The sequence below is a fragment of the Panulirus ornatus genome, chromosome 65, assembly GCF_036320965.1.
Source record: "Panulirus ornatus isolate Po-2019 chromosome 65, ASM3632096v1, whole genome shotgun sequence".
Taxonomy (NCBI): domain Eukaryota; kingdom Metazoa; phylum Arthropoda; class Malacostraca; order Decapoda; family Palinuridae; genus Panulirus; species Panulirus ornatus.
Genome location: NC_092288.1, coordinates 7,600,587 through 7,624,579, shown reverse-complemented (window position 1 = coordinate 7,624,579; position 23,993 = coordinate 7,600,587). Strand labels below are relative to the sequence as shown.

At 36.2% G+C, this 23,993-nt stretch overlaps 1 protein-coding gene across 15 annotated transcripts in view; it reads left to right on the top strand.

Annotated features, from left to right (window-relative positions):
• msn (serine/threonine-protein kinase msn) overlaps positions 1-23,993 on the top strand; it is a 154,494-nt gene that overhangs the window by 90,744 nt on the left and 39,757 nt on the right. For 5 of the 15 annotated variants that reach the window (XM_071657667.1, XM_071657662.1, XM_071657676.1 and 2 more), the window contains exons 7-16: positions 1,362-1,511; positions 2,150-2,322; positions 5,024-5,141; positions 7,156-7,292; positions 7,656-7,891; positions 9,897-9,981; positions 10,403-10,423; positions 11,104-11,510; positions 19,711-19,769; positions 23,418-23,494. In XM_071657667.1, coding sequence (XP_071513768.1) covers positions 1,362-1,511; positions 2,150-2,322; positions 5,024-5,141; positions 7,156-7,292; positions 7,656-7,891; positions 9,897-9,981; positions 10,403-10,423; positions 11,104-11,510; positions 19,711-19,769; positions 23,418-23,494 — 1,463 coding nt within the window. The remainder of the gene's footprint in view (positions 1-1,361; positions 1,512-2,149; positions 2,323-5,023; positions 5,142-7,155; positions 7,293-7,655; positions 7,892-9,896; positions 9,982-10,402; positions 10,424-11,103; positions 11,511-19,710; positions 19,770-23,417; positions 23,495-23,993) is intronic. The other 10 variants (XM_071657672.1, XM_071657669.1, XM_071657668.1 and 7 more) reach the window with 5 other exon arrangements.

The window sequence follows — 23,993 nt, the reverse complement described above, 5'->3', positions numbered from 1 at the left end:
CATTTTCTTGTTTGGTCTTGTATGAAATGAATTATTATGGGTTTGCTGTGTGAGATAATGAAAGAGTTTACTGGACTTGCAAAGATTTTTTAACTAGAAATTATGGTGTCAGTCACCCTCAGCTTCCTTTTGTAATATATCCCTCCATACTTAATTCTTATTTCAGAAAGTTCTTGTGCTGACTCATTAGTAAGGGAAATGTATTACCCATTTAGCACATCCACTTTATCATTAGTTATAGCATATATGCAACTTATGAATACATTCATCCAGTTATTTTTAAAGAGCAGTTGTAGAACCTCGTTAGTAAGACACAGTCATTGCTGACACTTTTATTTAGTAAGTCACTTGGTTCCTCATAACATGTGTCAAGCTTAGTTTTTTCCATTTGATCCTTTCATAGCTTATTGCACCTTCTTATTCTGTTTACACATTTTTAGAGTACTTAAATTTTACCTTAACCCATTTAATATATCATGCATCTTTGATTGAATTGCACTTTCAGTGGCCTAAGATTATATTTCAACTTCAGTCTCTGGCCTTGGTTAGTTTAATGTTCCTCAGGACGTTATATATCGATTGTCCCTGGGCTTTGACACAAGCACCAAGATCTTATCACCCTCTGGTGAGAGCCATTTATGGTGATTTTTGACTTGTGTAGCTTTCTTTGTAAATATATATACTGTATATTCATATTTTATATATGATTACCCCAGGACAGATTTCTATGAAAGAGTCCTGGTTTTATTCAGGACTTTTCTAAAGGTTTGTACAGTCCAAGGCTGTGCTGCTTTCAGTCACAGGAAAATTCAGGTCTTTTATTCTATCTTCTCCCATCACAGCCCCTTTCACTTTTCCTTCTAGTTTCCAATCATTCTTTGGCTGCAGTGCATGCTTTGCACTAGCCATGCCATTATGGCAGATCTTGCCTCATTGTAGATAGATCTTTCCCTTGCCTCTACCACTTTAGACACACATATCCACGGAGTCGGTTGCTCCTCACCCATCCTTATGTATGTGTACCATCTCAACACACACTTTTCGGCTTTCAATCACACGCCTCTCTTTTACAGGCATTCCATACATAATCACGATGCTATCCTCAGGCATTTCATTTTCAGCATATCCAACCTTTTCCATTCTTTTGCATTTAGAGGCCATGACTTGCACTCATACAGCATCAGACATACTTGCATTTGCTCTCACAGAGAGTGACTTCCCTCTCCACACACTTCTGAATGGACCCAGAGCCTTTACCCCTCACCCACTATGGCTTGCCATTTTCACTCCCAGGTATCTAAAACGCTATCCTCTTGCAAGTTCTCCATATTCAATTTCTTACAGATTTTGTTTATTCACAGTTGATTTTGGTGTTAGCGCCCAGCTGGATCGGACTATAGGAAGACGAAATACATTTATTGGTACTCCATATTGGATGGCCCCTGAAGTTATCGCCTGTGATGAAAACCCAGAAGCTACATATGACAACCGCAGTGACCTGTGGAGTTTAGGTAGAGCAGCTTTATTTCCAGTATTTATTCTGAAAGTATTCAGCATTCTTGATTTTTAACAACTTATATAGTAGCCTCAGTGAAAGATCAAAAATACATTGTATCAGTCAGTCAGATCTGTAAAAATTTGAGTTCTCTTTGTGTTTTCTTTTTTTCATAACTTAAGAGTAAAATGTAATTTCCCAGAAACTGTAATGTAGTAAACATTTACAGTTGTTTAAGAATATGCTTTCTCTTTGAAACTGGTGTGAGGAGTGGATTTAGAAATTAGGAATTGTTACATAGAATATTTTAAAGGGATTGATCAAATGAGTACAAAGTTGAGTTTTAAGTAAGGAATGAATGTTATGGAATGGCAGAGATCAATGTAATTGAGGTAATTTGGAAAGAAATCTGAACAAAAACTAAATATAATGTGGAAGGACAAATCACATGGATAAAGTGGATGCATTGTTGGAATCTACATGTAGTAGTAATGCACACAATGTGGTGAAGGGATGCCATGAGCCAGCTTATGGTTTATCAAGAGAAGGAAAACAGGATATGTCTATACTTGAAGAGGAAATAGAATTAAAACAATGACATTATATATATAACATCACGAAGCTTTTGTATGCTGAAGTTGTATTTTATTTCAGGTATTACAGCCTTAGAAATGGCAGAATCTCAGCCTCCTCTGTGTGACATGCATCCCATGCGTGCTTTGTTCCTAATTCCTCGTAATCCTCCACCTCGTTTCAAGAATGGTAAGAAGTGGAGTAAGAAATTTCACTCCTTCATCGACAGCGTACTAGTCAAAGACTATCATCAGGTATGGTGCTCCCATTAACTATTTTACATTTTGATCTGCAGTGTTGCTTGATTATATGTTTATTGTAAAGGTCATTTCTTGCATTCATGCTGGATATGGCATGCTAATCTCTTGCTATGATTTTGCATTATTTTCTTGCTCTCAAAAACTTGTCCATCAGTGTACTTCCTTTCCCATATACTTTGAATGAAACAGGAGTACAAATTGTTATGTGGGGAACATTAATGAGAAATAAAAAGGGAGAGAGTAATTGAATAATTTGATAAAGTAAAAAAAAAATATGTAGACCCTTGGATGACTTAATAATGGGGTGAGAAAAGGGGATAGACATTCTGATTTCCCTGAAAAATTCAGAGCATATGAAATGTAACCTTTATTGATGAACAATACAAACCTAAGATTAAAGCAGGTTCATTTAATCTCTTGGTTGATATTATTGGTAGTATAGAAGGAAACTCCCTTTACACAGATGCTGTTGCTATGTTGCTTCAAGGAGGGGAGAGAGATTTTTTATTGATGTTAGACACCAAATCTGCAGTGACACTGTGGTGTCTAAGGAATATTTTCATATTAGATCTTTTGCCTTTCCCGCATCAGGAACAAATGAACAGCAGCCTTATTTGTACACATCCATTCTTTAACTCTCGTGTACAATGTACCAAAAACAGAACCTATCATCTTCATCTTAGTCATTCTGAATACTCATGGTTAATCTTGCCTGCTTCACATACCCTGGTTCAGCCTATTTACAGTTCATCACTTTGATTCATTCTATCTAATGAATGTCTCGCATCCTTTTGAATGATCATGCCCTAGTGTCTCAGAGCTTTTACTTTATTCTTCCATTTCCTTCTTGGTCTTCCCCAACTGCATGGCTCCATCCTTTGCAGCACATACTTGCTCGCCTTGTGTAAGTTTGTCTGGAGGAGTTACATGGATAAGGACATTATTTAGGTGTGTGAGTGTGCCGTAAAATTTCAAGTTTCACCAAGTTCAATTACAGTATTTTTCTGGTCAGGAGGAAATTGTCTTGTAATTGAGGCATTACAGCATCATAACTGGGCATCTGATTTTCAAGCTTTAGTTGTTGCAAGTAGCAAAATTTATTTTCACTTAAAAAAGTCATTCTCTTTGTTTGTAGATTAGAGACTTGTTTGGTGATAAGCTTATTTGTGGTTTTAGCCTAGCAGATTTTATTAAGTAACATGCTTTCTCAAAATTAGCTAGTGGCTGTAGGGCTTTCATTTTTTGGTATGGTATCAGAATTCAGAGCATCTTTTTGGTCTTGTTATTTGGTGAGCTTTGTGAGTAAGTTTCACTTTTGGTCTGCCACTGTTGTCATAACTAATTTTGAGGAAGATTAGTTACTTAACAGATTATTTACTTTAGAATGCCTATATGTTTGTGAAATTTTTTCACTTTGTAGCTGTCTTTATTCTTTGGCCTTTAGAGTCAGCATCATGTTACTCACTATAAGGTTTAGTGGTAGTCACTGTTTTGTAGAATTCCCTGCCTTGTGGGATGCTAGTTAATCCTGGCTTTGTGCATTGGATTATTTATTTGCTCTTTCTGAAGGAGACCAATAATATAATGGATTGTTTCTTGGAACTTTAATGAATATGCAAGTTGAATTCCTCAGAGAGTTAAAAATGTTAGTATGTGTTCTCATTTTGTGAACGTAATTTGTGGTATTGACCCGTTGAAATTATGGAGACTTTTGCTGTTGCCAACCCCTTGAGGAAGTTCACATGGGGAATTGGCTTCCGAGATACAGATAGATAGATAGATAGATAGATAAGTAGAATTGCAGTGTTGCTCATTTTATGCAAAATCTTTTTGGTCCTCCTTATTGTCTTTTTAAATCCCTCCCTTTTAAGAATTTTTGTGGCAATCACTTAGATAATCTTTTAATAAGAGGTGAATGATTAAGTTTTGTGTCGTGGAGTGTATCTCTATGTACATCTCTGATGCCTCGTCCTATCAGGAACTTACAACTAGAGGGTGGCCATGGCAAAAGAGTCTTCACTTATCCCTGTCCTTACAGTGCATCCCTTTCATACACCATTCAATACATTCTTCTTTCATTTCTCTCCCTCTAGTACTGTTCCACTTTATTTCCCCATGTCACAGGTTGTCTTCCTTTTGCAACAACCCCTTTAATCGTACTATCATATGTTCCACCTGTAAAATCAGTTAACTGTGTGTTTTGATTATCTCGTATAGCCTCCCACTTTTTGACTGATCAATTGTAGGTGATATTCGTGATATCATTAAAAAAGGTTATATTCATTTTACTTGTGTCATTATTGTGACTTACGCTCCCTCTCTTCCTACTTACATTCCTTTAGGTCTGCTGACTGCATTTCTCAAGTAAAACTGAAATAGGTAGCATCTTGCCAACTTTTTTTTTACTTGCTAGAAGGCATAGATTTGAACAAAAAGTAATTGATCATTTGAAAGCAGAATTGCTCATATCTCCTGTCAGTTTCTATGTATGTTCAGGTATGGAGCCTACACAGGGTGTAACATTCTTAATAATTTGAAACTTCAGAAAAAACTCTCCTTACGGTTTCATGTAGGTTTTTGTTTATTTCTTGACTTTGGTGACTTTAAGTAACTCTTTTATTAGATTACTGTTTGCCAGGCAAGGTATTGCTAAATGGTGCCTTATGATAAAAGCATGTAACTTTCCTGTTTACAGAGAACCTATACAGACCAACTTTTGAAACATCCATTTATTCGGGATCAGCCAACTGAACGACAAGTGAGAATTCAACTAAAAGACCACATAGACAGATGCAAGAAACACAAGCAGAAAGGTAATTTATTGTATATTGTGATGTGTTTGCATAAAATTCCTGATAACATTATGTTTGCACATTAGTGTATGCTCCAGAAAAGCATATTTCAAATAATTTTTACCTGAGTTCACCAGTTCCAGCTGTTTTCCACATCAGTGAGATACCGCAGGAAACAGACGAAGAATGGCCCATCCACTCATATACACAAACGCCCATATACATACATATACATATCTGCATATACATGCATATACATACACATACACAGGCATATACATATATATACACACATGTGCATATTCATACATGCTTGCCTTTATCCATTCCTGTCGCTATACCACCCCACGGGAAGCAGTATTGTTACCCCCTACTTCAGCGAGGTAGTTGTTACACAGGAAAATTTTCATTAGGCAGTTGCATTTGATTGTACACCATGGCATTTAATAAGTCTTGATTGAATATAGGGCTTTAGTGAAAAAGAATAGGGCAAAACAATTAAATGTTTAAGAAAAAGACTTGTCAAAAAGCTTTTAAGAAGTAGGAAGTAAAAAGCTTTTAGGAAGTAGGAATGTTCTCTGTTTAACTCTTGAATGGTGGGATTGGCTGGAAATTCCATCACCATTTATGCAAATATGAAAAAAAAATTCTTTTAAGTGATGAATTGGCTTGCCAAAGGAAAAGAAGATGCACAAAAAATAATATAACTATATTACTTCCCACGTATTCCCTGAGTGTTGTAGAAGGCGACTAAAAGGGGAGGGAGCGGGGGGCTGGAAATCCTCCCCTCTCTATTTTGTTTTTTTTCCAAAAGAAGGAACAGAGAAGGGGGCCAGGTGAGGATATTCCCCCAAAGGCCCAGTCCTCTGTTCTTAACGCTACCTCGCTAATGCAGGAAATGGCAAATAGTTTGAAAAAAAAAAAATGTTTGCCTCATGTAGTGCTAAGTAATTGGGAAGAGGGAGTATGACTGACATACCTGACAGCTCAAGATACGGAGGGAAGCCATGGACGTCTTGTTTTTTATTTCTTTTGAACTTGGTATCACACTTTGTTCTTATTTGTTACACAGGCATGTCATTGTCTGTACTATTCTCTTATTTCTTACACAAGGATGATATTCTCACCACATAACATAAAGATATTTGAAGACATTTTCTCATAACTGAAAATGAGTAGGAAGAATGGGTGTGGATTGCTCTGGGTGTTACTGTTATTATGTACTCAGACACAGCATTAGTGTGGAGAATGTGAATACGTGTAGCAGTATTACACCATGCATAGTGAAACATATACGTCATTGTACTGTATGACTGTTACTTTACAGCATAATTGCAGTTCTGTAACAGGCAAGTGCAGTCATGCACAAACCACTGGTAGCTCATACCAGGCAGCATTATAATGCAAGCTGCTGCTAATGCACTCTCTAATAATGTACAGAAAGACAGAGCTTTCTATTATCCCCCTACTAGGGCAGGGTGGAGATTGGTTAACCTCCTACCCAACAATGGCTGGCTAGTTTGGATATTCAAAAGAAAATAGGTAGATTTTGTATATTAGGAAGTCATGCCAACAAGAAAGGAAGTAGTATACAACAAGACAGAACTGGTGATTTTAAAAGCAGTGTAATTAGTTATTTTGCATAAATATATATTTTTGATTTTAAGTATGGAAGTAGTTATTGGGCTTAATGGTCATTAATTCATAATCAAGGTATGTGACCAAAGTAGAATTTTAGAAAATGCTTCTGTAAACTTCTTAGAGAAAAATTAGTTAGTATTTGTGGTAATTGTTTGGTATTTATGTTAAATATCAGCAACATCTGCCAAAATTGTACCAGTACTGATACATTGGCATATGAGTAAAAATTACCTAACATGTTGATTTATGTTATACTTGTGTTTAGACTGATATTGCTCTCCAAGAGTTTTGTTTAACTAATAACAAATTGTATGTGTTTTGCATAAGTAATGGTTATTGATCTCCAGTATCAGTTTTTTTTTTTGTATAAGTGATGCACACAATTTGTTCTCAGCAGCAGATCGGCAAGAGACGTTCAGTTATAGTGGGTCAGACAATGAAGAAGAGGAAACGGCACAAGCTGGGGAACCTTCTTCTATCATTCAGGCACCAGCAGGGGGTACACTCAGACGGAACTTCATGCAAATTCAGGTAACTTTTAAAGGGAAGGATATGTATCGTGCTTGTAGATGCATTTTATTTATTTGATAGCAGTGTTTATTTATTAAAAATGTTTATGTTACTTATAAGGAGATTGTTAAGTAACTGCATTTATTTGTTGGTGTTGGTAGTATTCAAGACAAGGAAGTGGTTAGAAGATAAAGATGCACAGTACATAGGGATTACTGTTGCCAATATGTTTTTTTGACAGAAATCTGCTTGGTAAGAAGGATTTAACTTAGTCCTAGAATGTCAGTGTGATAGTATGTTAGTTTGAATATTTAGGTTGAAGTATATGGCAGATGATATTACTAAACATTTTATTGAAACTTTCAATTAAATGAACATCATCAGGAACACCAACGCAATGGTGGGAAAAAAGAAAAAGAAGAAATTCCTGAACCTGGCCCACCAGCAAGACCGGCTCTTCCATCTCGGTTACTTAACCAAGAGCAACCTCCTCCTCAGCGTCCTCTTCCTCCACCGCCACAGGGACGAGATCATCATCAACCAACACCACACAAGCCAGCCACTCCTCCTCAGCATCATCCTAGGGACCATCGTGAACATCGTGACCATCGGGAACACAGGTCAGATATTTAAATGTTTTATGAAAGACTTTTGAATGAAAATAGAGAAAATTATGATACCTCTGTGATTAATCTTTATTGCTACGTACCATTAAGAATTTATTTTTTCTTCAGTCACCTTATATTGAAATTAATTAGGCTACATTTTATATGGAGTATACAACATATGTAATATAAAATATAGTGGCATCAGCTTTAAAACAAAAAAGTTTCTTAATAGTTGCATGGATCGCTTGAATTAAGTATTATTCCTGGCTTAATGCTACAGATTGACGTGTGGATGACAGTTGTATTGGTTTTATTGTTGGAGGTTATAGACGTTGAGGTATAGTGGCCCAAACATTCATGAGTGTGAAAGGCTTTCATGGAATGGAATGGATGTGAATGATTGATTTACATAAGTATGACAGGTGATGTATTGTCATTTGGCTGACCCAGAGTGTATGAAGCAGTCATGGTTTACCACAGAATGATATGTGGGATTTGGCTGTGGATTGTGTGCTCTGATTTCATTCCTTTATACTTGACACCTTAAAAGTGGTTGTGGTCAAATGAGACTTTTTCTACTGTTCCTGGTATTGTCTCCCTAAGTTAGTGAATGAATAAAAAGATATGAAAAAAGCATATTTCTTAGGATACCTGGTGAATATAGGGAGGTACATTTGTAAAACTGCAGAATGTAGATGCAAATGACCAAAAAGAAAGTACATGATGCCTATGAATCTGGATTCAGTACATAAAACAAAGAAAAGTATTATGATGAGTTATTTGATCATTTTAGATAGAATGCTATCACTGATGTTGAAGTATAGTATATTGATATAGTATATAGTATAAGTATAGTATATTGATATAGTATAGCAATAGGAGAACCAAGAGAAAGTTCATAGTTGGGATCATATGGAAATTCTTTTTTTTTTTCTAACTCATTCATCTTACCCTTTACATTTTTGTGTGAGGCCCACACTTCACATCCATACAGCACCAACAGGACACATCTATCTTTTCTAGTAAAGACAGTGACCTCTCTTTCCACACATTCCTCAGTGTGCCAAAGACATTTGCCTCCTAACCCACCCTGTGGCTCACATCAGCTTCCATAGTTCCATGTAATGGCTTAACCACTCCAAGGAATCTAAAATGCTTCACATCTCCTTTCAAACATGCTTCATATAACAAGTCCCTCTTCACTGCTAAACATAATAAACTTGCTTTTTTTTCACATTTCTCTCAACTTCATCCTTTCACACACACTCCCAGACTTGGACACCAACTTCTACAGTTTCTGTCTTGAATCTGCCACCAGCACTTTATCATTAGCAAATAATAACTAACTCAGCTCCCAGGCTTCCCCAACCCAGCAAACTTCATATATGCTCCTCTGTCTAGGACCTTTGCATTAATGTCCATTAGTTTCTCGTTCTTAAACAGATTAAACAGCCATAGTGACATGATACATTTGTGCTGCAGACCCTGCTTTCATCTGCTAGCAGCCAATCACCTCCCTCTCTACCTAGTTGCACTCATGCCTTACTGTCATGATAAAACCTCCTCATTGCTTTTGATAGCTTTCCTTCAACATCATAGATTGGTAGCACCTTCCACAGAGCATGTCAGTCATCTCAATCATATGCTTTCTCCAGGTCCATAAATGGTTTAGACAGAAAAGGAAGCAATATTTGTTGAGGAGAATGGTTAAAAGGGTGGAAATGAGTAGAGTCTGCTGATATCTGTAATACTTTGTCTCTTTAACGTGGAAAATTTTTGGTAGGGTATTTGATGCTGGTGAAAGAGAGAGTGGAGAGGAAAAGGTGGAGAATGGATGAATGAAATATAACATTCAGTTGTGAAAAGAATTAATTCTAAGATTTGAAGGAGAGGCCAGTAACAAGTTTATTGCAAAAAGCAGTGAAATGTATCAGTTTGAGGTTGCAAGTGTGAAAAGGTCTATTCTGTATTTATTTATGCAACTGATCATTAATTATTACTTCCTGGAATACTGCAGGGAGCATAGAGATCAGAGGGACCAGCGTAACTCTCATATTGTGAAACAGCCACAACCATCTCAGGCACAAGCTAGAAAGCCAGAAGTACGTAGCCTTCATGCTCTCCTGATCATGCTTCATGTTTATTTTGACATTTTGTTTCTTACTAATAGATATAATGAAAATTGGTTAACTAATTGAGTAATGGGGATATTATCTATTATTCCATTTGCTGTTTTCTGGAGCTGTTCACTAATATTTGCCAGCTATAGGATATATCATTGGTAGTAGTAATTAATGTGATGCTTTTTATTTAAATAAAAGTATTTCTCAGGGTTGAACTGGAGTACCTTAAGTAAATGTTAGGAAGTATATTAGTCTTGGCAGTAAATCATGTGACACACAGATGCTTAACTGCTTTAACACAATTTACTGATACCATTTTATATCTGAGATAGAAATAACAATACTAAATGTGGGGTAAATGGTGTACAGTGTTTGATGAGGTCCCCATGTTTGTCCACAGTGTGATATCTCTGTACTCTTAGTAAGTGGCCCACATATCTTCCCCTATACGCATGCCTGTGGGGGCTTTATGCCACAGTTTACCATGGCTGTTGTTTGCTAGTTATAAGAAAGGAGCCATCATGTGTTGATGTGATCTCTGATGGCTGTAGAGATAAAGCTAGTTGCATTGTTTATTTTGATTGTTGACTGTCAGGATTTTTATACATCTCCTGTTTATGTGTACTTGAAAGGGCATCCTCACGTATGATTATTTAAAAAAAAAAATTGGGATCATATTCATTTGCCAACTTGAAGCATGGCTTTTTGAGTGATTGTAATGCTAAGTACTCACTGTTTTACTTATGTTTAGTTAAGTTTTGCATCAAAAGCTACTAACTGGTTCACTTTTATGTTTCATATGCTTGATGTCCTATCTTGTGGGCAGCCTCATTCTCAGAGGTTGGAGGTTTGTGATAACTAAAGCATTCACTTGCACCCTTGCATGTCACCATGATAATGTCCATTCAGAAATTTACTTTTATTTACCTGCATTGTTGTGTCTTACGGGATGAAGGGATATTCTGTTGATCTGTTAACTTAAGCTCTAGCATGAATCAGTACTTCACAATATATTGTAGACTAATTTGACTACATTTTGAATACTATTTTTGTAATGGAACTGAATTTACAATGTGTAATTAAGTTTCAATTGGACTTCAGGACTTGGATATGCTTGCTCAGCACTTAAATGAGCTTGGGGCAGTCGCCAATGACAGAGACCGAGAAAGAGAAAGAAGTGAAAGAGAGCGTGCAGAAAGAAGTGATCGAGAAAGAGCAGATCGGGCTGAGAGAGATCGAGAACGTGAAAGAGCAGAAAGAGACCGTGAAAGGGAACGTGAGCGAGAAAGAGAAAGAGAACGTGAGCGGGAACGAGAAAGAGAAAGGGAACGTGATAGAGAAAGGGAACGAGAACGACGAGACCAAGATAAAAGTCGTCAGAATGGAGGTAGTAAGCATGAATCTCCTGCACCACCTGCTCTTATAGAAGAAGATTCCAGTGATGAAGATGATGAAGGTCGTATGAGAAATGACGGGACTCTCCTTGCATCAGATCCACCAAAGCCATTGTAAGTTACTTGCTGCAGTAAAAATCCTCTTTTAAGAGATATATGTTAGCTTTGGAAAATAAACTTTAAAATAATTTTAGTTTCTAAATGTTTAGATAATTCTGATATTGTTTGATTTTTTAAGCTTCTTCTTTGTTGTGATATGAAAATATTGAGGCACTTAATGAATGATATTATATTGTTCCTCATTATTTTGTTAGATTTTTTCTCCAAAAATGATGGACAAAGTTTTCATGTAACATCCATCTCTTATTTGATTATATTTAAAAGACTTCATTACCATTGAATGGATCAGATACATATCATAACCAGTTAAGATCCTGAACTTAAAGATTTTTAAAGTTAAGCTCTTTGTATTCATGACCCCCATCTCTATTCACTGTTCCATCCCTGCTCACAAAATTCTTTCATTTCACACAACAAGCATTGCTTGGCATCAAATGAATTACCCAAAGTTTATATTAGGTTTATGGACTTGGTTTTTACCTCCATATCTCTTTCTGGAAACAAGTTATATTTTTATTCCTCTAATCAGGCATGCTGTTTGAAACCTTGTTTCACAGGCATTGTTTCTGGTAAAACCTGACTGGTCAGGTACTCTTCATAGATATTTGTTCAGTGAGCTCATGAAATTCTCTTCTGAGTGGACCATTATGTTTTTTATTATTGTGGGAAGGGAGCATATATCTCTGAATTTGCACCCTGTTTTCCTTTGTATTTATATCACCTTTTGATTTTGGTGATTTTACTTTATTTGTTCTTTCAATTTCCGTCATGCAAATAATGAATTATTTTTCACTAGATTGAAGCTCAGGATAATTCACACCTAATTATTGTATGTCTCTCCCATCTAAGTTTTCAGCATTTGATATAGAAACTTTGTCTGTCTGTTTTGATGTTTCTGCTCCCTTTTATACCTTTGCTTATGCCCTCACTTTTCTTCAGAACTGAACTCATATTTTGTAATCCAAAAAGAGTAATGGCCTTTAAACAGAGCTTTGTGGCATTTTGCTGGTGACCTCAACCCATTTTGAGTGCTTCTCTAAATTGTTTGCTTCCACATACATAATTTCTGTTGTCCATTTAAGGAGTGTTCCCCATATTCCTACCTGATGGTCTAGCTTCTTAATCAGCCTTGAATGCAGTCAAGTGTCAAGTGCTTTCTGGTTGTTTGTGTAGAAATAGTCCTTCCAGTCTTCCCTTTTGTTTAAAAAAATATTTCACTCCATCAAAGAAATCTTAAGAGTTTTGTTTCACATGACCTCCTTTCCCTACAACTGTACTGTCCGTACCTTAGCTTATTTCTCCTCCACAGAAATTCATCCATGAACTTGGTGATTATCTTTTTCTGAACCTTAAAAACCACACTTTTCAGTAGACCAGTCAGTAGTTCATTTTCTGTTCCTAGTATTATTCTTATAGGTAGGCATGATTTTCATGCTTTTTCATTCTCTTTGCACATAGCTGTTCTTCCAAAACATCTTTAACAGAATGTCAAGAGTCGTAACTTTGTCATTTACCACATAATCAAACTTAAGCATTACTTGATTGCTTTTTCAATTGGTGTATCATATAATGTCAATTTTCTTGGATGTATATGTGAAGATAAGGTCTTGCACAGATGGTGTATCACTCCTTTTCATCCTAGTATGTTCACTGACATGTTGGTATCAGAAATTTTTCTGTATTTACTCGAAAAACTTTTCTTTGACTCCCTGTCACCATGAGAATCCAACTTACCCCAGACATCTTAAGTAAGCTTCGTTCTTATAAGTCCAGCAGTATCCAGTGCATTGTCAGTAATTAGATCCCTGTATTCTGGTTCCTTACTGTCTTCATGCATTTTGAGTTTTATCTTAATGCTTTGAATTCCTCTCATCTCAAGAGCCTTCATGATTCTTGAATTGATTTCTTTGTTTAGTTATCTCCTCCTCTTGTTGTGTTTGCTTCTAGACTTGATTTCTGATGATTTCCCATAACATCCTTAAGCATTTATTCTCTGGTGGCTCCTCCTTCATTACTTCCTCTAATTTTTCCATGTGGATGAAGTTAAAGCGGACTGGTTTTGGTACATTCCCTTATTTGAGTCCTGATCAGATGGCAGGTAGTTCTAAAGGTCTTACTTTAACCCTCCAAAGTAATGCTAGTAACAGTATTGGAGCTTACTGGCACAAAATTATCTCAATCATGAGGAGAATTTAAATTTTCAAATGACCATGACAGTGATACATTTTGGTTGCACAAATTTTTTCTGCCTTTTATTGTCACAGATGTAATTTATACAGTAATTCTTTAATACACTATATCACTTCACCAACATTAACCACTCATAGGAAATGGGTTCATTGAAGTTTGCAATATTCTTTCGTCTTAATATTTATATTTCTTTAATCTCTACTCCCCCTCCCTCCTTAGCTTGCATATAATAGGCATTATGAACAGTAAACCCTCCAGAATCTGTAATAACAAGCTGCCCAGCCTGAAGCACTTCATTGTTTGGCTGCTACTTCGTGTGTGTGTAATGAGAAATTTTTCTATTTCAAAGATTGGTAACTCAAAGGTTACTGTTAGATGCTAATGAATAGGTATGATGCCAGAGGTAGGAAAGTGTTAAGGCATGCTTATGAAGATGCATTTTTGTTGAATTTTAATCCAATAGATTATTCCCTTGGTAAAGATTTTAGTTGCATATCTATGGTGGCTCTTCCTTCACCTTGCTGTTAACTATAGTGGAATTAGAAGCCTTCTGTCTCATTGATTATATGGGTATTACCTCTCTTCAGCCATCTTTTTCTCTCCACCACTCTACGGATATTGTTTCTGCCACTACTCTCGCTGTTGAAATATCAGCATGTGTCCCTGCTACTAAGGCTCGGACCCATAATACGCATTTGACTCTGTGTCCCATAATTTCTGTGTGGAGACCAGCAACATGAGGATTGATTGTTATGATATCTCCTCCTTTCTTCGAACATAGAAACTATGGAATACTCTTCCTTGTTTTATATTTTCCTCTTTCTAAAACTTTTCAGCCTTAAGAGTCAGGTCTCCAAACACATTAAGTGCTCTCATTCATTTCATCTTTCTTTTTCTCCCTCCCTCATTTCCAAGATGATAATGATTGTGGAATATATTGCTAGTCCCAAGGGATTATGTATAATGAATAGATAAAAAGATGTATATATGTTTGGTGATGGGAATGGATGAAGGCAGCAAGTATGAATATATACATGTGTATATATGTATATGTCTGTGTATGTACATGTATGTATACATTGATGTGTGTGTATGGGCGTGTATGTATATATATGTATATATATATCCCTGGGGATAGGGGAGAAAGAGTACTTCCCACGTATTCCCTTCGTGTTGTAGAAGGCGACTAAAAGGGGAGGGAGCGGGAAGCTGGAAATCCTCCCCATCAGTTTTTAATTTTCCAAAAGAAGGAACAGAGAAAGGGGCCAAGTGAGGATATTTCCTCTAAGGCACAATCCTCTGTTCATAACACTACCCCACTAATGTGGGAGGGGAGGATTTCCAGCCCCCCACTAACATGTACATTTTTTTTTTTTTCCATACTATTTGTCATTTCCCGCAATAGCGAGGTAGCGTTAAGAACAGAGGACTGGGCCTTTGAGGGAATATCCTCACCTGACCCCCTTCTCTGTTCCTTCTTTTGGAAAATTAAAAAAAAATATGTGCATATATAAGTAATTTGAGTGCCTCAATATTTTTGTGTGTTCTGTCTCACACACACATTAAGAATTAGTGAAGATTTTTTTTTAGATATATCATGTTATGATTACTATCTTGATCTTTTTCATGTTTTTCCTGTTCTGCTTTAACAGATGATGTACACACACACACACACACACACACACACACACACACACACACACACACACACACACACACACACAACACAACACAACACACATGAGATGCAATCCCTCAGTTATAAGAAAAAAATCCATCCCCTTACAACCAGGTAATTACACACACTACGGCATTATGGTGCAAGGTTCTGTGAAATTTGCCATGAAGAAAAGGGAGTGTGTTTAATTTTAGGTTCAAATACAGAAGGAGGATTAAGAGAGGGAAGAATAATTTAAAGATGTCAAAAAGCAAGGGGTCTTCAAGATGTACAGTGGCTGAGACACTTCAGCTAGCCAGCTTATGCAAGGTAAAAGAGAGCAAGAAATGAATGATGCAGGATAGGAAAGGAGGAACAGAGAAATTTTGAAAAGACTGTTGTGGACAAGGCAGGTGAAAATCCAAGACTTTCCCTAAATTTGTCAGTAGATTGTCTGTCAAAGAAAAGTTAATCAGAGTTGTCAGTTAAAGAATAGTTAATCAGATTAAAATTCAGAAGAGAGGACAGTTGAGAATGATGAAAGGATATTTGAAGAACTAAATAACAAGTTCAAAGGTGTTTTCACTGTGGAAGACACTATATCCCCATCACTAATGAGATGAGTTGGGGAGGAAGCATTAGAGAACATTGAAATATATAGAAAAGACATTAACAGTGTACAAGGCTTATGGTTCTTATGAAATTTCAATATGTGCTGAAGATGTGTGCAGATATACTGGACAGACTTCTTGAAGAGTTGCAGAACTACAGACCAGCTTCCTTGACATATTTGGTCCAATTGTGGATAAATGGAATGATATTGTTGAAAACATGGTTGATGCAGACAGCATACAGAACTATAAAGTTGTATGCCTGAAAATGCTCATGAGATGGGGTCCCATGAATAAGACTCCTTCCCCATACTCTACAAATAGGTAATTACATACATAAACACCCACACAGATGCACACATTATATACACTTATACACCCACTTGCTTTATCTTTGCAGTGTTATAACCATTTTATTTTGTTGCTAAGTATTTGTGCTTAGAAGACCTTAATTTTATTGTAATCTCTCTTTAACCTGAAGTTTGTTTATAGCTTTACTTTTGCATGAGACCCTCTAATATTTCCCTTTTGTCTTTTGTGTGTATCTGCAGTCTTGATAGATTTTTTAGAATATATCCAATAAAAAAAAAATTGCAGCTGTACCATTATGGACTAATTGAATTGTGTTTGTGATTATCAGCATGAGCATTAAATACCTGTAATAAAGTTGTCAAAATTTAGTACATGCCAAAATTTATATAGACAGTTTACTGATTAATGAATTGTTTTAAATGAGAGTAGTTAGATCAACAAATGTGAAAGAAATAACTGATGTTGGTAGAGCAACTCTCATATTCTGTTTAGCTGTGTAGTACCTTTTTCTTTTTAGAAGCTGTGAGAATAACAACATGCATATGTTTAGGGAATAACAATTTCTAACATTACAGAATAATGCCTAACATCCTTAACCAATGGGACATGGGCTTAATTCCTAGTTCAGGCAGGGTTAGTTGAGTATTGTTCACTATGTTTAGCATACATATGACTATTGTCCTCGCAAGGCCCTACACTAAGCTTATTCATCTTGTCTATGAAAAATTATTGTTTGGAGGTGAGGAATTAGTGTAGAATATGATGGTTTGGAAGCTTAGGTTGCCATTGGTCTATGTAGAATATAGAGTTACTCTTGATAACAAGCAAGAATTTCAGTAATCTTTTAAAGTGGCAACAGACTGAATTGTTAAATACTGATTGTTGTTTAGACTTTGATTTACATGTCACCCCTTCAGCTGGCTAAACTCAAGTTGTAACTTTTGTTTGTTCATAACCTTGTTTGTATCAGTACTTCACTTATTATTTCGTATGCTGTTTTCTGCATTAGCTCAAAATTTGTCATGAATCCTACCATGCATAACATTATTAGCTGAAGTTTATTCATGAGATCTTGTTCCCCTGAACCCACAAGAAAATGTTCGCAGTGGTCAAATTTTAGGGCTTGTTCTTATTTTTGATAATTTTCTGCTTATGTGAAAAAAATTTATGCTTGTTCATCAAAAATATGACTGATATTGCATATCTTTTAGAGAGATGTCATTCATGAGCATCTAATGGAACTGGAGTGGCCTTTGAATATGAATGAGATTAGATTGTGGGGTTAAATTAAATAGGAAATGATAGAAAATTCACAAAGAACCAAATTTAACAATAAAAATGTTTCATGATATACTGAAAGACCTCGGAGTAATAATGTCTGATGACCTAATATTCAGCAGACACAACAAAAGAACAGTTGCCCCCACCAGAAGGATGATGGACTGGATCCTTTGGATTTTAAAGACTAGAGAAAACAATGAAAATTCTATTCAAGGTGCTAATTCTTTCATGTGTAAGATACTGCTTGCTCTAGCATTGCCCTTCAAGGCAGGTGAAATTGCAAAATTATAGTGTTTAAACTTTCACAGCCCATACAAACAAAGTGAAAGGACTGAAATATTGGGAACAACTGAAATCACCGAGGCTGCGCTTCCTGGAGTGTAAACAGGAAAGGTATATCATCTATTCATGGAAAATCCTAGAAGGCATGGTCCTCAATGTTTAGACTAGAAATAACATCCTACTGGCATGACAGTCAAGGAAAAGATTGTAATATACTGCCTCTGAAATCAAATGGTGCGATATGCATGAAGAGAGAATACCTTAAACATATGGGGCCCAAGACTCGCCATAACTTGTCCTGCAATCATCGAAAAACACCATGGGATGCATGATGGAAAAGTTTAAGAGTACCCTGGATAATTATCTCCAAAATATACTAGACCAGCCAGGCTGTGAGGTTTATATGTGCCTGTAGGCTGCAACATCCATTTATTTGGTTCCAAAGACCCGACTAGACAGCCTAAGCTTAACAAGGCTCTGGGGGTAGAAAACCCTAAAGACTTTACTAGGAATTTATTAGGAGAAACAACCAAAGGTGTGTAGAGCTTGCATGTGGATAGGTGGCTGTGGTTCTGGTGCATTACTTGTGACAGTTAGAGAATGGACGTGAGAGAATCATATTTTCTGTATCTGTTCCCAGCGCAACCTCGCTAATGCAGAAAATGGAAAGCAGGTATGAAAGGTACTGATAAAATTTGGTGAACATCTTGATCATCAGAAGTGCGGATTTAGAAGTAAACATGTGGAGGTTGTGGGACAGCATTTGATATATGTCCAAATGATAAATGGTTAGGTATAGTTTGTTTTGGCTCATTTTGATTCTTTTTCACATTACTTAACTCCACAGTGTACATGTTATTCAAAACCTACTTCACTGTGGCCAGGTTCGAGGAATTCTTTCTTCTGTGGACCAGAATTTCATTTGTCATTGCGTTTCGTAGAAGGCATTTAAAAGGGAAGGGAGCGGGAGGCTGGAAATCCCCCCCCCCCCTTCTCTCTCTCTCTCTCTCTCTCTCTCTCTCTCTCTCTCTCTCTCTCTCTCTCTCTCTCTCTCTCTCTCTCTCTCTCTCTCTCTCTCTCTTTCTTTATAGAAGGAATAGAGAAGGAGGCCAGGTTAGGATATTCCCTCAAAGGCACAGTCCTCTGTTCTTAACGCTACCTTGCTAACGCAGGAAATGGCGAATAGCATGAAAGAAATGATGGATATCCCCAGGACCCCTTTCATGGGGCTCCTACAACTCACTAAGACTGTTTCTTTTTCATCAACTGACTTTGATAAGCCTTGCTGAAGATGATTTTCACATGCAGTGTAATCATAAGCAGAACGAGTCTGGTAACACCTCATCCATTATCGTAATATATAAGCATAAAAAAGTGTCCTGCATCAAAAATTGAAAGAAATTCATCAATAATAAGGATTTACTTATGCTAAACCTTTATTCTGTTTTTCTAAAATGAAGATGAAGCTTGGTTTATATATACTTTTAGGTACCGTTCATTTTTACATAGGATCTCAAATTGATTTTCCCCCAAAATGTTTACCAGTGAATATGTATAAGTCAGCCACTTGAACTAGAAACTGATGCTAGTTGCTTGTTTTCAGCTTTTCCCTCTAGTAGCTTTTTTGTCTTGACTTCTTTTGAATTTATATAGTTGTCATGTTTTGTCTAAATGGTTGTTGCATTTTCTCTGATCTGAAAATGATAACCATAGTAATTTTATTTAATCTAATTTCAAGAGCTAGTATTACTTCAAGTAGCTTTGACATGTAGCTTTGCATGCCCTCTGGTGTTTGGTGTGGATGATGATAACCCACTAACGCACTAATGGGCCAACCTTCCACTCTTCTCCTGCTAAACAGGTTCGACTATTCCACTTTCAGGCCTCCAGAGGGTGCCCTTCCACACACCGCATTACAAGGTAAATAGATTTCAAAAAGTTCTTAGTTATATTCTAAAAGTAGATGTTTCAGAGAGTTTCATCATCCCATTAATATAAACTGATAGAAAAGATGTATGATGTATTTCAAGGTACATCACATGGATAAATTGATTGCTTAAATTAGTATTGAAGAATTTCATGTCCACTGTCCCTGAATGGTGACTGTGATAATGACAAAGTTAGATAAGGAACATTTTATATTAGAGTATATGTATTGACTTATTGACTTATTGACTTTTTTTTTTTTTTTTTTTTTTTTTTTTCCAAAAGAAGGAACAGAGAATTGGGCCAGGTGAGGGTATTCCCTCAAAGGCCCAGTCCTCTGTTCTTAATGCTACCTCGCTAACGCGGGAAATGGCGAATAGTATAAAAGAAAAGAAAGAAAAGTATTGACTTATGTGTATTTTCATTGACTTTGCTAGAAACTTAGACCATTGTTTTATATCATTAGTGAATGATAAAATCTAAAAACTTTGTGAGTAACATTTTGGCTGGGTCCAGTTGTCTTTGGAAGCACAAATGTGAGAGAGGTTAAAGCCTTGTTTTCTGCTGCCTCATTTACAGTAGCATTATTGGTGAGCTGCGTACACTCTTGCAGCACAGTATTCTTCAAATGGCCATTTTCTCTTGATAATTCATTGTTTCTTTTATTTTATGTAACTTTATTTTCTTGCTTCATGACCTTAATTTCCCTTTAGTGTACATGGTACTAGTTCTGTTTTCATACTGTAAGTAGTGCTGCATTCACTTAGGTTATAGCCAAACCAACATGCAAATCTGTTTAGAGTATTTCTTGAGTATTGCTTTTGGGTCATAAATGCCTGCTGATGTGGAGGTAGTCAGGAACTGAAAAGTTTGGGGAAGTTACTGCTTAGCCATTTCAGTTCAAAACTTGTACAGCAAACTACTAATTGATAGAGTCTTAACCAAGTGTGTACCATCTGTTCTGAATTTTGCCTTCATTTTAAAGAACTAGTGATTACTGACTAGAGGTATGTACATATGCTAGATGTCACCTTGCAACTGGAACTAATGCTCAGAAATATCCTTAGTTACCTAGAGAAAACATTTGTGGCAGGATGCAGTGTTTGCACCCTATTTGGACCAGTCATGCTATGCAGTGCAAAAAGACAAGGTGTTGTGGAAGTTTCACTTTGGCAGTAGCCAGTCATCATATTTGGACATATCAAGAGACCATGAGGAGTGATTTTACATAAAATGTTGAAGGAATACTTAAGTCTTTAAGTGGAGAAGAGGAAAAGAAAACTGGTGGATGATTCATTGGGTCATTGAATACATGGGGATTGAAATAGTCATGGTATGCTAAGAATTTGGTGCCTTCATGTCTCTTCAAGTTTTCAATTCCTGTGATGCAGTGATGCACTTGGTTCGAATGGCTGTGGCTGTTTAACCATAGCCCTGCAGCAGTCCTAATATGCTTTTTATACTGTTTTTGAAATATTCTCAACAAATACTCCAGGACTACCCTTCACCGCCATCAGCTTTTTTATTTTTTAAACAGTAGTAACAGTACACATGTTTTATATTTACATTTAACACTGTGTATTTGGATGCTTTGTATATGAATTTGCTTCTTATGAATGTTATGAACAGTGGTAATTATGGATTTGGGGTTATATGGGCTGGCTGGGCTGACGTTCAGGAGCGTAACATATCTCTTAGGTAGATGATAGCATAGTTATTTTTAATGTCAATAGTGTGTGCTTAAGTTTTGTTTAGAACATAAATTGATAGTGTGCCATATTATGCTGACATTGTATTCACATTTTGGAGTGAAAACTGAATTGAGAAATTTGCCCCAGGAACCTAACCCCACTTTATAATATTGAAGTCATATGTAGAATGGGTTCCTTCATTTACTGTTTTTGGTAAGCTGGGTTTACCATGAATGCATCACCAATGTAATGCAAGTTGGTGTTTTGTACTGCAATATTTACATTACATTACATTACCCCCCATGTGTATGGGGGTGGGTTGGGCCATTTCTTCCGTCTGTTTCCTTGCGCTACCTCGCAAACGTGGGAGACAGCGACAAAGCAAAAAAAAAAAAATTTACATTACATACTGTATATGTTGGACAGTACTTTTTACAGTAATCTGGGCTCGACAGAAAATATATTCCCAATGTAGCTTCGTTCTGCTACGTGAACAAGAGGTAAAATCCAAAGTTAAAACTGTTTCTGTTCATGAATTGGGAACATACAGATATAGAATGTAAAAACTGACATTGAGCTCAGCAGTCAAACTAGACACACACACACAGCAAAGCAAGCATTGTGACACAAGACTTAACACAGTATATTAAAAGATTAGAAAATGAATGTCTTTTTGTGTGTGTGTATGTAATTACTTATTTTTACTGTACGGGAAGGGAGTTTTACACCCATGAGGCCCCATCTCTTTGGACATTCTCTGTCGCACAGTTTATTGAATTTATTTATGCTTTATGGATTACCATGTTCTTAACAATGTTTTTCCTGTTATCCATGACTCTTTTACTGTAAAAGCCTTTTTTTCTTTTTTCTTTATTTTTTTAAAGTCATTTTCTTAATTTCATGTTAAGTTCCCTAGTTGCTCTATCCTTACATCCCCCTAAGAAATATACACTGTCATCATAATTGATCTGCTTTAGAGACCTACAAGTTGTGATCAGGTCATCCTTCCCTCTGACATGTTGGGCATATTTAAAGTCTAGCCTTTCTAAGTAAGTCAGCTCTCTTAATTCTGATGCTGAAAAGTGAAACTAGTATCAGAGATTTGGGTGTCATCTGGAATAAAAAGCTAAAGTGCAGAGAGCATATTTAGAAAATAGTACTGTTGAGTCAAGTAATGATTATTATGATTTTGAGAATTTTCACTACAAGAGGACTGAAACTGTAGATGAAAATGTTTAACATATGTAAAAGAAGCAAATTGAATGCTGTGTGGTATGATGATCAATAAACCAAATAGATATAAGCAAATTAGAGAAAATTTGGGATCATCTAATGAGCAGAATAGAGTGAATGAAATATAAATTACCTTGAAAGGCTGTAAGATGTAGAACTATATCACCTGGAAAGAAGAGAAAGATATATGATAATCTGTACTTGGCAACAAATTGAAGGTATAAAGGAAGATTTGTTGAACCTGAAAGGATCTCATCAAGGAAGATACTGTTATTGAATCAAGAAAACCATGAGGCATACCAAAAATAAATCAAACAAAAATATATATGAAATCATAGCCAGGAAGCTCAAATGACTGTTCACTACACTCTTTAGAGAAATATGGAACTTTTATAACAACAACAGAAAGATTTAATCATCTAACAAGATGTGTGGTGAGTGCCATAAAATCTTCCCATATCAGAGTTAATTTCTCTCTCTCTCTCTCTCTCTCTTTATCTCTTTCTATCTGTCTATCTATCTGTCTCTCAGGTTTCTTTAGATTCCTGTATTGTGATCAATTACATTTTTGTAGTTAGGTATTACTTTAATAAGATTTGATTTATCATAACAAAGGGAAACCCTTCCCATTAAGTATCATTTTGTTTTCCCTTCTTCATAGGCAGATGTTTGAGATGAAATTTTTGCAAATACTGATGGTGACCTCTGGTATCCACAGGACCTCCTCCTAATCGGCCTCTTCCTCCAACACCAGATGATGATGAATCTGGCGATCGTACTCTAATCATGCGTCCAGTAAGTTATAAATCTTTTTCTTATGAAGTGAAATGTGTTAATGCAAATCAGTTGATATTTGGATGACCTACTCAAGGTCTCCTGACTTGCAATATACTAATAATTGTAGACCACTTGCAGATTGTTTTTTCTTCTTTGGGTTTGTTGCAACCGAGGCAGATTGTTTATGTATTATGCAAATGCAATTTGTGTCTTAGATTTAGGAAACCTTGACTTTTTTTATATGTCTAGTTTTTAAAGGGAACTGTTTGGCTTGTTTGAAATGTTTGCTCTGTAAAGGAAACTGTGTGTCTGTACCTGTAAGAACAGATAGAAGTAAATAAGTCACAGAAAAACCCAGGGATACGAACATTTATGAAAAAAATTTTGGAAGAATACAAAGTGAGGCTTTTAGGTTTCTTGTGTTGGCCAGCATTATGTAAATGTATGATTATTTATAGTGTAATATTGAATATGACTCTACAGCAGGCAAATTATGTGGCACCTTCCTGTGTGGTTG